Raw genomic sequence first — 16589 nt, forward strand, 5'->3', positions numbered from 1 at the left:
TACATGGCCATGCAGATCTGTGTTGAGCAGCATCATAGCACACGTGAGGCAATGGACTCCATCTGCAAAAACAAGGACTACTGTTAACATCGCATATGCACAGCTGCACTAGACACAACTTTGTGTGGAGGGTAAGAAAATGGATAAGTTGCAAGGACTTCCAAAGACAGCTGAACCCTTCTAATGACAAGTAAATTGGTACCTCCTCTCTGAAGGGCAATTTGGTATTACATGTGCAAAACCATGAAGCAGTGTCATTTAACACCGCAACTCTTCTGTGGCTTTACACTAAGGAGACAACTAAGGATCTACATAAATACAAGAATACAAAGTCAGACATTGCTCGCAATGAGAGACAGATATAACTCTGCAGAAACAAAAGTTTGTAATGTTAAGGACATTAGGATTGTTGTATAGAAACATAGGCTAAAGCGAAAAGATACTTGATAATCAGTCATATGAGAAACATATGTGCAGTATAATTCTACTAAATGTAAATATATCTAAAAGAATATATCAAAATACAAAGCTATTTCTGGATCATGACACATATTTCTGTTTTATTTGTATTTTCTCAATTTTCTGTAGCATATGGTATCAATATGAAAAGGAATCATTTAATACTCAAGATGTATAGTTAATAATAGACATATTTTGCAGCATTCTTTAAAGAGCACATTTAGATTGTATTGTCTTTCTAGGATGTTTAGGTAAAGCCAAAAGTAAAAGACAGAAATAATCTAGGAAGATTAAAAAATTAAATATTCAGAAAAATGTGGTCAAAGCCTGAAATAACATTTCCAACTTAAATGGGATTATCACTTTCATCTTACTTTATATGCAGAGTTAAACACTTACCTTCAAATATCAGTTAGCTTTTCTCTCCCCTAATTCTTAACCCACGTATAGCAGAGGATAATAGCTTTAGAGGAAGTGAAAACCTTATTAATTTATGCCAAACGCACAGGAAAGTGCGTCTGTTTTTGAAAGCACATATTTCAGGTTAGTGGGTGGTCTCTCTAGTCACTCATGCCCCACAGCGTATTTATTCCGTCCCAATTGCTTATCACACACTCAGAGCAGTTCCTGGGGTTACTGTAAAAGACAGCAGCCAACACCCAACCCTCCTCAAGAGCATGTCCATGCACTCCCACATGCCCTGCTCTATCCAGGCCTGCTAACTCCCCTTGACTTGCAGGTGTAATGGAAACAAGGCTCCTCCACCTCTTGGGTTCTCTAGTTGGTGCTGACCCAGTGACAGAACTGACAATCAGTCCACAAAGTATCAGTTTGCACATAAATATGTGATATTGATGATCAAATGCTGAGCTGACTAGCTACAGCCTGGAGGGTTGGAGTGAGGAAGGACTTTGGTTACTATCAATCTCTAGTCTCAGATAATAACTATTCCTTGTCCATATCAATTTATTCCACAATTAATAAATTTGTAAGAAACTTCCCATTTAAAAGAGAATATACTTGACTTAAAACTTGAAGTTGTACATTGCTACTGTATTTTGAATGAAAAAGGTATCTCCTTGTGGGTAGGCCAATAGTTAAATAGTTAAATATTATATTACTCTGTAAAAACAGTACCACAAACAAACTCATATTTCACTAAAGTCATAAGTGAATGGCAGCTTTAAAGATTTTAATTAATATCAAACAAAAGTACCTGAGATTCAGGAAAGTCTCCATGAGATAGATAAATAGGCAAAAGGAAAATCTGAGCTAAACACACTGATTTCAAGAAGTATAATGACTGGACTGCTGTGGAATAATCCTTCTGTATACTGTAAATATGTACTACTCTCATTGGTTAATAAAGAGCTGACTGGCCAGTAGCCAGGCAAGAATTACAGGTGAGACAACCAAACTAGGAGAATTATGGGTAGAAGAAGGGCAGACTCGGAGAATATGCCAGCCACTGAGGAAGCAGGCCATGTAGAAATGAGGTAGCATGCCATGATCCATGGGAAAAACAATAGATAAGAAATATGGGTTAGAGTGTAAGAGTTAGCTAGTAACAAGCCTGAGCTATTGGCCAAGTATTTATAATTTATATTAAGTCTCTGAGTCAGTTATTTGGAAAGTGGCTGCCAGTTATTTGGGAGCAGGCAGTCAGGACAGGGAAACTCCACTGACATAGGACATATAAGAAGAAGTAAGAAAACCAATAATGTATCACAAACTACTTTGCACATAAAATCCCAGTGTTCAAAGCTAAACATATGAAGACAATATAAATAAAGAATACCACCATACTATAAATTTTTAAAAAGAATAAATTAAGAGAACAAAATACGTTATTAAATATTCCTTAAGCAGATGATGCCATAAAAAAAAACTAAAATGAAAGGGAAAGAATGAGAAAAGGAACTAATGACTCCAGTTTGGATTTAAATAATTAGGAGAAGGCAAATTAAATATAACTTCTTACATTTTTACAAAAAATATAAAACTTATAATAAGGAAAATAATCATAGTCATAAAATTGCAAGCTTTCCATTAGATTACCTTGTGAGGTGATAGTGTCTGGATTACAATAAAAATATCTATTGGAGAAATGTATTAATACTCTTTCACGCTCCTGGGTTTCTCCCACAAGAGAAAATGCTTTAAAGAAATACCTGAGAAAGAATAATAAAGAAGAGAAATGTTTAAGCAGTTTTCATCTTTTGTATTTAACAGTTAACTTAGAGAAATGTAAGGGAAGAATTATACAAAAACATCCTATAGTCCTTTCTCCCTACTTCCTAATATATTCACTAGATAGAACTCAATATAAACAAATGGAAATTTAAATTCTATAAAATGTGGGCCAGACCAAATGGCTCAGCAGGTAAAAGCTTGCCACACAAGCCTGAGAATGTGAATCCATATTTCATGTGAAAAGTGAGATTTGGTAGCATGCACCTATAATCTCAGAATTAGTTGAGGACATGAGAACTGCCCAGAAGTTCATAGGCCAGTTAATCTAGAGAACTCCTTGTAGCAGCAGAAACAAAAAGAGAGGCCTTCTCAAAAGCAAAATGGAAGGCTAAAACTGAGTGTCTTCTAATTTCCATGCTGGCTGTACCACATGCACAGAAAGAAAAACGAAGGAAGGGAGGGAGGGAGGGAGGGAGGGAGGGAGGGAGGGAGGGAGGGAGGGAGGGAGGGAGGAAGGAAGGGTGAGAAAGAAAGAGAAAGGGAGGGAGGATGGAAGAAGGAAAGAAGAAAAGTAAGCCTCTATAAAATGTCACAGGAAGAACAGATAGGCCAATACACAAAGAAAGCCTGAAAAAGGCAGGCAATTTATACTGTGATTGTCAAATGGTATTTTTTAAAAGATCAATTATATTAAAAAGAAAAAGACAGACATTTATGACTCATTTGTACAATCATACTAGCTATGTGTTAAAACCCACACATCAGGGTTCAATAGTGATGTAACCTCCACCTGTCTGCTTTGCACACAGCAGATCTGGGTTAATTTATTTTCCTGTTTTCACATCATCATAGATTCATGAGGAAGAAACTGGAAAATATAATCTTAAATTGTTCCTTATGTCAAGCAATATGCTACTTATAAAAATCATTTAAATTTTTCTAAGACTATTACTATCATAAAGTACATATAATAAGCTTGATTTTCATGAGAATATTTTTACTCTTACTAGAGATTCTACTTCATGATTCTAACCCACACTGATCACTATTTCTTTACAACTTTTGAAATAAACATATAACACCAGAAAGCAAAGGTCTAACTCATCCCTTTACTCTTAGATGCTTTCATTAAATAACAACAGCCTGCAAGCAGCAGGAAAGCAGGAACTACTCTAGTATAACAAACCTCACTTCCCTGCCCAGGCTTCTGCTGTCTGACTTGCAAAATTAAGGGATTATACAAGATGATCAGAACTCACTGAAGTTCACATGTTTTAAAAGTAGTTCATAAGATTAAATGCTCACTAGATTTTATGTTTAGTAGCTCAAATGTGAAAAATTAGTATTGGTGGGCCTTCATTTTCAAAAACTTATCAGATAGTAATATCATATTTCACAGATACATTCTGTAGATTATATTGGTTGAGCTATTTTATTCCATTGAAGAATTAATAACAAAATATAATCTGAAAAGATTTTATACTTGTTATTTTAAGTAAATACTTAAGGGACAAAGACCTCTAATTTTATAGTCAGTATTCTTTTTAACTGTCAAACTCCAAACTTCTTATTCAACAGAATTGAAAGTAGAGTCTCAAGGAGACATGTATGCCTGTGTTTATTGCAGAAGCAGTCACAATAGATAAACTGTGGTGGAATTCAAGCAAGCATTGATTGATGAGTAGATAGGAAAGCAGTGCTATGTTCTGTGATGAATTAGAACATATAAAAACCTGGAGGCCAATAGACCTAATAAGTAAAACAAAACAAAAACAACTAAACAAAAAAACCCTCCAAATATTGCCTGAGGCCAGGTACATGAAGTAGTCAGCAAGGTCAAAAGAGTGGCTTCTGGGGGAGGTGTATACCAGGTATAGTTTTAGCTCAGAGAGGAGCAGAGTAAAGGAAATTAGTGACTGACAGTGCTCAGCTGGATCCATGCATTATTGGCAGTGACGGGGCCCTTGAAATGGTTAAGATAAGAAATTTAGTTGCATATTTTTACTGTAATAGAAAAATTAAAAAGAAACTCTCAAAAGAGACTTTCCCCCCCAGATTTGATTTCAGGTCATACTCTCCTATGTTCTGTGGACTCGAGTTTACTATTCCATGCAGAATATCAGTTCATGTTTATTTCTCTCTTATTCCCTGCGTAGGACCCGGTCTCATCTAAACTCAGAAAGCAAATGGAATTGGGGTAACAAAAGGAGTCCGACTGCAAGCAGAGCTCAGGACTTCCTCTACGGAGAAGACGAGACTGGGAGATGATGCAGAACAGAAGTGAGGGTTCATCATACCTGAGAGACTGATCCAGCGTCATCCCTGTGAAATCGAAAAATTTCAAATACTCTTCTGCAACTAGTTTGCTAAATTCATTACTGCAAGGAAACAGAGGAGAGTTGTTTACTGAAATGACAACCATTCAAAAAAAAAAAAAAGAAACAACAAAAAAACTCAGACCCATACCAGTCTTAAGAACATACTTTTTGCCTAGATGTTTTGCAACGTCTGATCGTTTGAATCTGTCTAGATGGTATAAGCGTCTGGCCAGTCGTTTAGCTGCTTCCACGTTGCTGTTAGTACCATTACTGAGACTTTCTGTGGTCTCTTTCTCCAGAATTTCGGTGCTCCCCATTTCAGAATGAGCATCTGGCTGTGTTTTCACCTCAGCATGGCTATGACCACCACTTTAAAAAAAAAGAAAAAGAAAAAAAATAGAATTTTTTTCATGTATAGCAAAACAGAAATAATAGATGAAGTTACTGTAACAATGTAAAATAAACTATATAAAATTATTTAAATAAGATTGTGTTTTATTTAAATATTTCACAAAAAATATATTCAGGCACTATATTTCTAGAGACTATAAAAATAATTGCCTAAGCCAGTGGTTCTCAACCTTCCTAATCTATGACCCTTTAATACAGTTTTTCATGCTGTGGAAACCCCAACCATAAAATTATTTTTTGTTATTAATTTATAACTGTAACTTTGCTACTGTTAAAACTTGTAATGTAAATATTTGTGTTCTCTTAAGCGATCCTTCTAAAAGGGTCACGTGACACCGCCAAAGACTCTCCACCTACACACTGGAAATCACTTGTCTAAGCACTAAAGCAAACGGTTTCCATCTTAGAACTTATTATTTATTATTTTTAAGTATTGAGAACTCCAATAAGTTTCTGCTTAGTGTCAATTTTATGTATTAATATGTACCATGCTGGTAAATAAAATGTGGGGCACTTAATATGTTCGGTATATTACTGTGCATAATATTAATACATTTTTTACTAAAAACCATATTCTCTAATAATATAAAATTAGGTGATTTATACTTTTTTACAGATTGCTGGCTAGCTTTTAGAGGACAGCAAGACTCTCAGAACTACCTATTGGTTAAACTTCTTAATTTATTGTTTTGACTGAAGTATTTTGAAAAAAATCTGAATTCACACAGATACTTAAGTTAAAAATGTATATTTTAATATCCCATTTAAATAACTGTGGATGTACTTCATATATATAGAACATGAGAATAAGAAAGTCATAATTTCTTAAATGTCAGTTGTAATATAAAGCATATTCCATTATGCTTTTGTACCCATACAGTAGATTCAACCCTATATTTGTCATTCCTATACCTTTCATCTGTGTGTAATTTTCAACTGCTATATTTTGTTTTTTATAAAGTATTTATAAACATGTCTCATCCCACAATATTAGAAAAATCCCTTGTATTAAAGTTGTTACATTCCTCAGAAATGTAGTGAAGTACAAGGAAACTACTAAAATTCCAGTGAGAGATGGCTTTCCAAAATTGTTTCAGTATTTTATTTTTAATATTTTATTTATTTACTCATTTATTTTTGAGTCATAGTTTTATTATGCAGTCCTGGATGACCAGGAACATACTATAGGAGACTGGACTCCAACTCATAAAGATCCTCCTATCTCTGTATCCCAAGTGCTGGGATTAAAGTAAAGGCATGTGCCACCAACTTTGGATGGATTTCGATTACTAAAATGTTAGTTATTAATAAAAATTTTAATTTAACAACTGCCAGACATTTGTCGATTGTTCCCCTTAAATAGCAACTCCTCCTCAGCACTCGCTCTGCAAGAACCTGAAGCTGCTCTAAGAGAAGCTGAGAGTGGAGAGCAGGGGCTATGATGTCCCAGTGCCTTTGACATCCACCTACGTGAAAACTCGATTCCCTGCGCATGTCAGCTTCCTTGTTCTCAGTAGAGACCACAGGGCGAGTTCAGAGGAGGACCAAACCCACAGAAACTATTTTCACCTTCAAGTCCAATTAGAAAGCACTGTCAACAGCAAACAATGAGCTAAACAAAAATAGACTTATAGAAACAAGTGTTCATGGTAGAGCCACCTTCACTTTCCAACAAAAAATACCTGCCAACAACAACAACTGCTTGCTTATGATGAACTCGTCATGAAAATGAATATAGATTTCATTCCTATGTAGACAGTTAAAACTGCCATTGTGTGAACACTTTATATTTTATTAACTATAACACATCTATAGAAATAATTTCATAGAAATTTCATGTTAAGAGAAATTCAGTTTTTACCACATCAGTAATAGAATATAAAATATGCCAAGAATAATGTTGGTTACAACCAAATAAGTTACATATAAATATACACACACATATAAACACACACACATATACATGCATCTATGCATACAAATATCTATATGTGTATATACATGCACACACACACACACAAACACATGCACTTACACTTCCTTCCTGCAGTTGTGTTCTCACAAGTCTTCCTGTCTTTCTCTACATAATAGCTATAACGTAGTACAAACAAATGCCAAAGAAAGACTTTCCTTTACCGGCACATCACTGGTTACTGTTAATTCCTCACTTGCTCATGCCTTTCTTATTAATCACTTCATGCAGGCACTGCAGTCTAATAACTTGATATAATGAACTGATTTTATTCAAATGTAATTATAAATTTGAAAAAACACTGCTAACAAAAATCCTAGTTATTTTTCTCACAGTCCTCATGCCACGCATCTGCTTCTTCCTTCTAGCTTCATGCCCAACCTAGCTGACTTCACTTCATCTTCCTGAGGCCGGGTGGGGGTGAGGGTAGACGCAAGAAAGATGTGATTGTAAAATCTATGTACATCAGTCTTTTCTGGGTCTTCTTTCAAAACAACAAATAAATTACTCTCATTAAAAGGAGAAGATGGGGACAACGCAAGGATAAACACCTTCATTCCAAGACATCTTCAATCTGTCCTTTTCCCACAGTTTATAAGATTACTGGAACCACACAGAAATGTTCCTTTTAAATCAGAAGTCATGACAATATGATGACAATACTGCTCACCAGCAATAACGCACGCATGACGTAACGCCCTTGACAACTAAGCCCATACTTCGCATATGTCAGGGCCATACTTCTTACTGAAGCTCCTTCTCCTTCCCTTCTCTACCCTAACTCCAATTCTGCCCAACTACCTAGCCTTCCAAGAATTTGGCCCCTGTGACGTCATGTTACTATGACCTCATGTTACTATGACGTCACATTCCAGCCCTGTTTACTGTTGGGGTTTCTGTAATGCTTTTACAGCCCCAATAAAAACAAGAGCCAGAACACAGGGGCCACTATGCATGAAGATAATAAAGAATGAAGCAGCCCTGTCTTGTTCATACGTAATAAAGCAGACTGGAGGAGCCCTCAAGAGAGACAACACCCTATTCTTTTCCCCTAAATACACCAAACAGCACCCCTCTAATACAGTGACTATTAGACACTTCCAGGGGTGAGATGTCTGTCTCCCTCTTGTATATTTCAGCTCCATTCCCTGCTTGTCTGGACAATCTCTTAAAAGTAAGATCTCTACCAATTACATCAGTGTCCCCACTTTTGTAGTCTAAGAAATGCCTATGTGGAGCCTTTAGTTCCCGCAGCCAAGTAACCATGGCAACTCTCAACAATCCAGATCAGATCATGGAGTCCAATCACTATGCCTTCCAGAACCTTTTCATCTTAACAGGCTGCTTGATTTTCCTAATAAATGTAATAAAATGCCCAAGTGTCTAACTTTCAGATAATTACAAAGTAGTGTTTTATGTGCACATCTTTAACAAATATTGCAAGAACATATTTATACTAATTTTTTAAAAAAATTCAGTTTATCTTAAACTTGAGATTAACTAGGCATTCAATATTATGTCTGACAATCTTATTTTTTTAAAAAAAAATGTTTGTTCAAAACTTAAAGAGTTGTACTAATGGTGTTCCTACCATTGGTTTCACAATGATACTTTTTAAATGTGTTTTGACTTCCTTCTGTAACTCACTTAACATTTCTGGATTTTTCTGTAGTTTGATCAAGACTGACAGCTGCCGATAATGAACGGAGTCTTTTCTAATGCCCTCTGTATACAAATGGAAAACTTTCCCATGTGTTTTTATTGTCTCTCCTAGCCATCTGACCACCACTAGAAATGTAACAATATGTGTACTTGACAAAACTCTTACTCAAGACAAAAATTCTTATCCAGGGTATGATATGCGAGACCCAACACAAGCAGACAATAACTTCTCTTTTCAAGTTACAATCTACCTTATTCGGGAACCTTGAATCAATCTACGGAGTATTCCCTCAAGTCTCATGTTTATTCCTTACTTGTATTTTGTTTACTGAAATATTCTAAATACCTGAACCATTACATATCCATCATCAGGAACTTGATAAACATTTGTTAAATCAGTGAGGACATGAATATTAGAAGATGGCTAGCCATAGCAACTGATTAGCTTACAACATAAAGAACTGGGTTCTAGAGTCCGGTTGCCTATGCCCAGCTCCTCCCCCAAGCTTTCCTTTCTGCCTGTTTTCTAAGACTCTTGGATGAACAGCCTACAGGCTACTCTTAGCTGAGTGGCCGGCAAACAATGAATGCTGAACCAGCATTAGATGATATCAGGTGACTAATATTACTAGAGGTGAGTGTGACTATTGGAGGTGCATGGCAGTTCTGAGTGATTTGTTTCTATTTCTTTTGGGACTATACTGTACTGTCTCTGCATGCCTGAGTAACAAATGCCACAACCAACCACGGCCAACAGGATACCATTTTCTTTCTCAGAGGCATCTTATTGTTCATGGTTTTGCATATACTTCACAATACCTTTAAAATTCACGTTGACTAACTTTCCTTCCTACCAAGAAGATTGCTTTTGAGTCTTGGTTTCAGGGTTCTGTGTCTATCTAGTCTGTGACCTGAGGATGTCATAGGGGTCCTATTACAGCTGAAGTCATAGCTAGCCACCGTTTAAGAGATCTTTAGAGTTGCCTTTTCTAGACAATGTATCTAAAACAATGTATCTGTCATCCCCTGTTGATATCATTTTTTCAGTTAGTCATAATGGATTAGAAAGTGTAACACACATGTCAGTGTTGGTAACAAACTTGAGACGATAATGGAGGAAACTATAATGTGGATTGCTCCAGACATTACACCCTTCTATTGAGTCATGTCAACCGAGTCTTGTGATGTGAATACAAAGTGAAGCTAACAGCAGTAGTGAGAGAGTCAGGAGTTGTGGAAAGCAGTGTCACCAAAGAGTCACATCCAAAATAGGGGAAGGATGCAGCAGGTGGAAAGACAGCAGCATCCTTCTTAGAAAGCTCTTACTTCTCTGGGGCTCTGTAGGATTGACAGAGAGTTTGCAGAACTTGGCAAGGGGCTGTGGGCATGAAGAGAGGGCAAAGGGAACAATGTAGAAAGGGTATTTACGTATGGTGCCTAGAATATTTCAGTAAACAAAGCACAACTAAAGAAAAAACACAGGTAAATGAATCATATATACTTGAAGACAATATTTGCTCTAGTAATAAAAGAACCAAAAGATAACAAGAATTCGAATTTGGGTTACAGAGTAGATAGATCTTTTCATATAGAAAGTGGTCACTGGAAGCCTATTTGGATTACAGAGTAGATAGATCTTTTCATATAGAAAGCGGTCACTGAAAGCCTATTTGATTACATAGTAGATAGATCTTTTCATACAGAAAGTGGTCACTGGAAGCCTATTTGGATTACAGAGTAGATAGATCTATTCATATAGAAAGTGGTCACTGGAAGCCTATTTGATTACAGAGTAGATAGATCTTTTCATATAGAAAGTGGTCACTGGAAGCCTATTTGGATTACAGAGTAGATAGATCTTTTCATATAGAAAGCGGTCACTGAAAGCCTATTTGATTACATAGTAGATAGATCTTTTCATACAGAAAGTGGTCACTGGAAGCCTATTTGGATTATAGAGTAGATAGATCTATTCATATAGAAAGTGGTCACTGAAAGCCTATTTGATTACAGAGTAGATAGATCTTTTCATATAGAAAGTGGTCACTGGAAGCCTATTTGATTACAGAGTAGATAGATCTTTTCATATAGAAAGTGGTCACTGGAAGCCTATTTGAAAGGGCAACATTTGTACTTCACCAAAAATGAAAAGCATTCTAGACACTAAAAAAAACCTTTTAAAGTCTAGAGCATGGAGCATGTGTGAGAACATGTTAGACCAGTGTAGCTCCATCAGAATAGTGAAGGAGAAGGTAAAGGAACCAGTAAGGCTTAAGGGAGTACTCCATAGATGCAAATTTCTCAGTTCACAAGACCTCAATATATAACCTTTTTGTTACACTCTAAGCTCAAAATAAGAAAAAAAATCTTAACAGTATTTTCAGAAAAATAGTGTACTAACATTAAATGAAATTAATTTATAGCTATTTGAAAAGTACATTTAACTTGAAATATATTTATTACTAATTGTGTATACCTGTTGACAACTATATAACGTCTGAAAACTTGGGTCAAAGGGAATATAGTTAGATGTTTTCTCAGTACTAATATTCTACCACATCAGCTGGAGAAAATACAGTCATCAAGCTATGCCACCAAAAGAAACAGCACAATCTACCGTGGAAGCCAGGAGCTGCAGTTCTTGCAGTTCAACAACACTAATTGATATGATGACCCGAGACGCTTGGGAGCTCTTAGATGATGGTATATTACATATGGCTAGGCATGCGGTGAGCTATACCACTTTGGTTACACTAAGAACATACTATGGTAGCTCTTAGATGATCGTGTATTCCATATGGCTATGTATACAGTGAGCTATACAACCTTGGTTATACTAAGGACATACTATGGTATTCATAAAATGGAATCTCCTGACAATACATTCTCAGAATGCATCCCTTTTCGCTGTGCATGGCTAAGCTTTTAACTAGCAGCAGTTGGCATGGTATTTGTCTACCTTAGGGACTGTCTCCCTTTCAGTGTTGATAACCTACAAAAGCATTCTGTGTTCGCAGAAAAGTCCTACCATATTTCCAGTGGCGACTGAATGGTTGAAGCTGTTGTGGGACAGCAAGGATATGCTGTTGCTGGAAAAGTGGATACAGGCAGATTCTTGGGGCTCACTGGTCAGCCATTTTAGCCTGATTAATGTCCCAGGCCAGAGAAAGCCCTGTCTCAAGAAACAAAGTTTCTTCTGGCCTCCACACATGCACACCTGTGTACACATACACCAGCATACAAAAGACAGACCAGAAAATTAATTTCCAATTTGTAATGTTAAAGGGGCAAGCCTTCATTGTTTTGAAACAATGAAGTGTACAAGACCATGGTGAGAGACCATAAAAATTCCAGGGAAGATACTGCTGCAGGGGTTGCCATGGCTATACTTCAGAGAGAGCACAGAATGATTTGCTACCAAATCTTACTTTGAGGAGTGAGAGTAAGAGTGAACCTTTCAGGCCAGCACAGCTTCAGGGGCAGACGTGTCACTGGCCAAGACCCAAAGACCAGGGAGAGAAGCTGACTGTCTCAAATAAATTAGCCTTGAGATGTCCAAGGAAGCATGTGGGCCAGGGTCTCCCTCCAGGAAGTTCTTGGCTGTGTACAGGCCTAAGGAAGGCCTTGGAATTTCCCGTTTATTACCCAGAATGATTGAGATGATTCTGGGCCACCACTCAGACCCATATGAAGCCATATTGACCTAGCTTGTCTCACATTTCAGAGTGCTCCAGCCTCGGGGCCTCTGTGCTGGTTCTTCTCTGCCCACAATGCCTTTCATGTCCTGAAAAAAGCATAACTGACATCTCTTTCAAGTTTTGCTCAAATGCTACCTTTTCAACAAGGCTTCCTCTGACCACTTTCATACATGTTATCCACATAAACCCCAAATGGGACTCCTGATCCCTCTTGGTTCTTTAATTACACAGCAAACATTGCCTTCAAGGAGTTAGAGAAACATCTCAGAAGTTAAATACACTCTTGCAGAGAACGTAGGTTTGATTCCTAGCACCCACATTGTGGCTCAGAACTGATTACAATTCCTGTTCTGAGGGTTCCAATGCCCTTCTGACTTCTGTGCTCCTGCACAAATGTGGTGCACATACACTGAGACACACACACATACACACATACATAAATTAATGAATATTTTTAAAAAAATGCTTTCAAGCTTATGTGTTTTGTTTGGAGTTTTGGTAGGATCCCTCTAACTTGTATTCCGAATGTAGATGTTGGGGAATGAGGACCACCAGACCCAGAATTTCCTGTAAACAACTTGTTTTCCTCTGCTCTGAGCAGCCTGTAGCTGCTCTGAGCAGGAGACCCTGATGGCAGGGGAGTGGGTTTTGATGGATCTGCAGCTGAAAGATCCGGAGAGCTGGGGCGTGGCCAGAGCACTATATAACCTGCCCCTGAACACAATAAAGAGGGCATTCTTGTTTCAGGGATGACCCGTGTCACTGTCTCACTGTCTGTGTGTGTATGTTTAAAATCTCCAGGCCCTTGCCCAAGACTCGCAAACCTTCCCCTAGGACAGGCGCAGCACTACAGGCATAGTACCCTAGTACACACAGTACAGGCAGATGGTACAGAGAGTAAAACCACGCAGGGGGTCAACACATGAAAACCTGAACTGAGAGTTGGCACAAAAAATCCTGCTCTGAAATGTTGAGAAGGCAAAATGAGGTAGACAGTGAGAAATAAGGTGTATGGGGCCATTCTGAGAGAGGGAAAAAGACCGATTATTACTTAAAAGCTCCTGGAAATATGAGGTCACTAACAAAAACAGTGAGTTCACAAAAGGAATTAGAGGGCCCAAGTAAAGTTCATACCTACAAAGAAACAAGGCAGAAAGAGGGAAGAGGCTAGCATTCACACCTGTGGAAACTCAGCAGCGCCCCAGCAGATACCCAGTATTGGAGGACACAATAATCTGGAGAAAGCTGTAGCATTCAACATGACAAGGATGCCTGAAATGTGCCAACACGGTACAGCCAGCAATGCTGCCGTCTGAACAAAGTTCTACTGCAGCAGAAGGACAGCCTCCTACCTCCTTCTCTTCATTATTATGAATACTCTTAATGATCATTGGCCAGAAGAGTAACAATTACTAATCCAGAAGGTGCTTTTGAAAACAAATACCTACCAAAGAACAGTCACATAGTCAAAATTATCCACTGATAACCAAGGTGGGATTATTGGCAATGATCTCACGCTGTCCCATTATGAAATGGAAACAACCACCAACTTGGCGGGGTGTTGTAATGATTGAGTGAAAAGATCCATGCAGCAGTGTCTGGTCAGCTACCAGCATCAGGTCCATCTTCATCATGACTAACTACCTGCCCCTACCACTTTCAACATCAACCTTACTGTGTATTTATTTTGATGATAGTGTTTTACATCAGACACTTGGAAACATTGGTTGGCAGCCAGTAGGAATTAGCAATTAACTTGATAAAGACAACTGCCCCAAAATAATCACATTTTTTTACATCTATACAGTATACATTTTCCTAAAATAGGCCCCATAATTTAAAACATGAGAGAACATCCTAATTAGTGAAGGTCCTGGCAGAGACTTCTCTGTGCAGTACAAAAGCAAAAAGTCTGTCTTTACCATGATGCTTTCAATCACTGTCTGCCCTCTCCAGGAGTCCCTAGAAACCATATCTTACCAGGTCCTACACTCAGAATTCCACAAGAGGGCACCAGCATACGCATCAGTGAGCCTCAGACTGATTTGTAACAATTGAAAACTTGGCCCTGATAGGCACTGATGCTTCTTTATGAAAAAAAAACTCAGTGATTTCAGGTTTTCACTTTTCCGCATTTGGACTTTTGAGTTTGTTGTTGCTCATTCTGAGACAGAGTTCGTGAACTCTTGATGCTCTGTTTCTACCTCCCAGGCACAGAGAGTACCAGCATGCATAATTAGGCCAGGCTCCTTGTTCTCCTAAGTTGCAGAGTTGTACCAACTCTCAGATGAGAATGTAGTATCTGTAATATTATCCACTTTGATGAAAACCACACCACGGCAATTTGAAATGAATAATTTTAAAGAAATCATTATCATGTCTCACAACCAAATATGAAAACATTGTATGGTCATTATTTGCACAGGAGTTTCTTTGTACATGTTGAGATCAGTGAACCCCAAATCCAACGGGCAGGACTCATCTTTCTAGAATACTCATAGGATATCACTGGACAGCCTTCTGTCCATGTTAAGTTCAGATGAATAAGTCAATATTGTGTACTGGTCTCAGAGGCTATATAGCAGAAGGGATAAGGGGGCTGCTTGAGGGGATCTAGGATTGGCCAGTGAAGAAGCATAAAAATTTTGCTACAAAATTGGCAGTAGATACTACAAAAAGTAGACAATATTTACTTGGATAATGGCTACAATTTAAAAGTTACATATTACTAATTAAACAATTGTTCCTCTCACAAAATTGGTATATCTGTGTCAATCCTCCCTACTTCCTGCTTGGCATACAACTAAAAGCTCGATCTATGTCTATCAGGACAACCTCTCTCTTGAACTGCAAGCAGGAACCACAATGTGAGATGTGACCCCTCCCCATTCAAGTCGAGGTTTTTGGTTTTGTATATTTGTGTGTGGAAATTTGCTCACATGCGTACATTTGGAACTCAGAAAACAACCACTAATGTCATTGCTCGGGAAGTGGCAACAGCTGCTAATAGACATTTGACTATAAAAGTTGTTGGATTAATCTAACCTATATATTTTGAAAATGCCTTGATTCCAAAATTTAAGTGAAAAAAATATGTTACTTTGGAAAACAGGTTTTGCTTTTGTTTCCACAGGAAATGGGAGGTTGTGGATTCATTCTTGGCTAAGAAAAGCAAGGTTTGATCAAGGAAGATATCCTGAAAACTACGATGAGAGCAGATGGCCCAGATGATCTAATATTTCAAAGCACTTCTGTTGCAGTTTCCTCTGAGTTCTACATCCAGATGAGCCTCAAGACGGCTGCTGAGAGGACCCAGCCTCACAGAATACTCCAGTTAGGACTTCACCATAAACATAAATGTTCTTTGGATTCCTATAAGATTATCAGCACTCCCAATCACTAGCCTAGAAAACTATGCCCAAATTCCCAAGAAATGGATTATGGATGCTTGTCATTGTTTAGTGTATTGCTTACAAGTTGTTATGGATAATGGTCAGGAAAAAAGCTAAACAAAGGAGAGCAGATCCAGTGTCTTGTTTTGAAAAGAAAAAAGGGGGAACTGCTGTGGGATAATGCTTTTGTATACTATAAAGTTTTGTCACTTTACTGCTTTAATAAAACAGTGATTGGCCAGTAGCCAGGCAGGAAGTAGAGGCAGGGTGACCAGACTAAGAGAATGCTGAGAAGAGAAAATGCAGAGACGCAGTCACCAGCCAGACATAGAGAAAGCAAGATGCAAATGCCTCATTGATAAAAGGTACCAAGCCACATGGCTAAAGGTAGACAAGAATTATGGGTCAATTTAAATTGTAAGAGCTAGGTAATAATAAGCCTGACCAAATACAACAAACAGTTTTTAATTAATATATGTCTCTG

The 16589-nt window shown here is 37.7% G+C and overlaps 1 protein-coding gene across 5 annotated transcripts in view; it reads right to left on the bottom strand.

Moving 5' to 3' along the window:
• Psd3 (pleckstrin and Sec7 domain containing 3) overlaps positions 1-16589 on the bottom strand; it is a 537529-nt gene that overhangs the window by 193305 nt on the left and 327635 nt on the right. For all 5 annotated transcript variants that reach the window (XM_075986909.1, XM_075986910.1, XM_075986912.1 and 2 more), the window contains 4 exons: positions 5136-5339; positions 4950-5030; positions 2518-2630; positions 4-62 (listed from right to left, as the gene is read on the bottom strand). In XM_075986909.1, the coding sequence (XP_075843024.1) occupies positions 4-62; positions 2518-2630; positions 4950-5030; positions 5136-5339 (457 nt within the window). The remainder of the gene's footprint in view (positions 1-3; positions 63-2517; positions 2631-4949; positions 5031-5135; positions 5340-16589) is intronic.

The sequence above is a fragment of the Microtus pennsylvanicus genome, chromosome 9 (genome assembly GCF_037038515.1).
Source record: "Microtus pennsylvanicus isolate mMicPen1 chromosome 9, mMicPen1.hap1, whole genome shotgun sequence".
NCBI lineage: Eukaryota > Metazoa > Chordata > Mammalia > Rodentia > Cricetidae > Microtus > Microtus pennsylvanicus.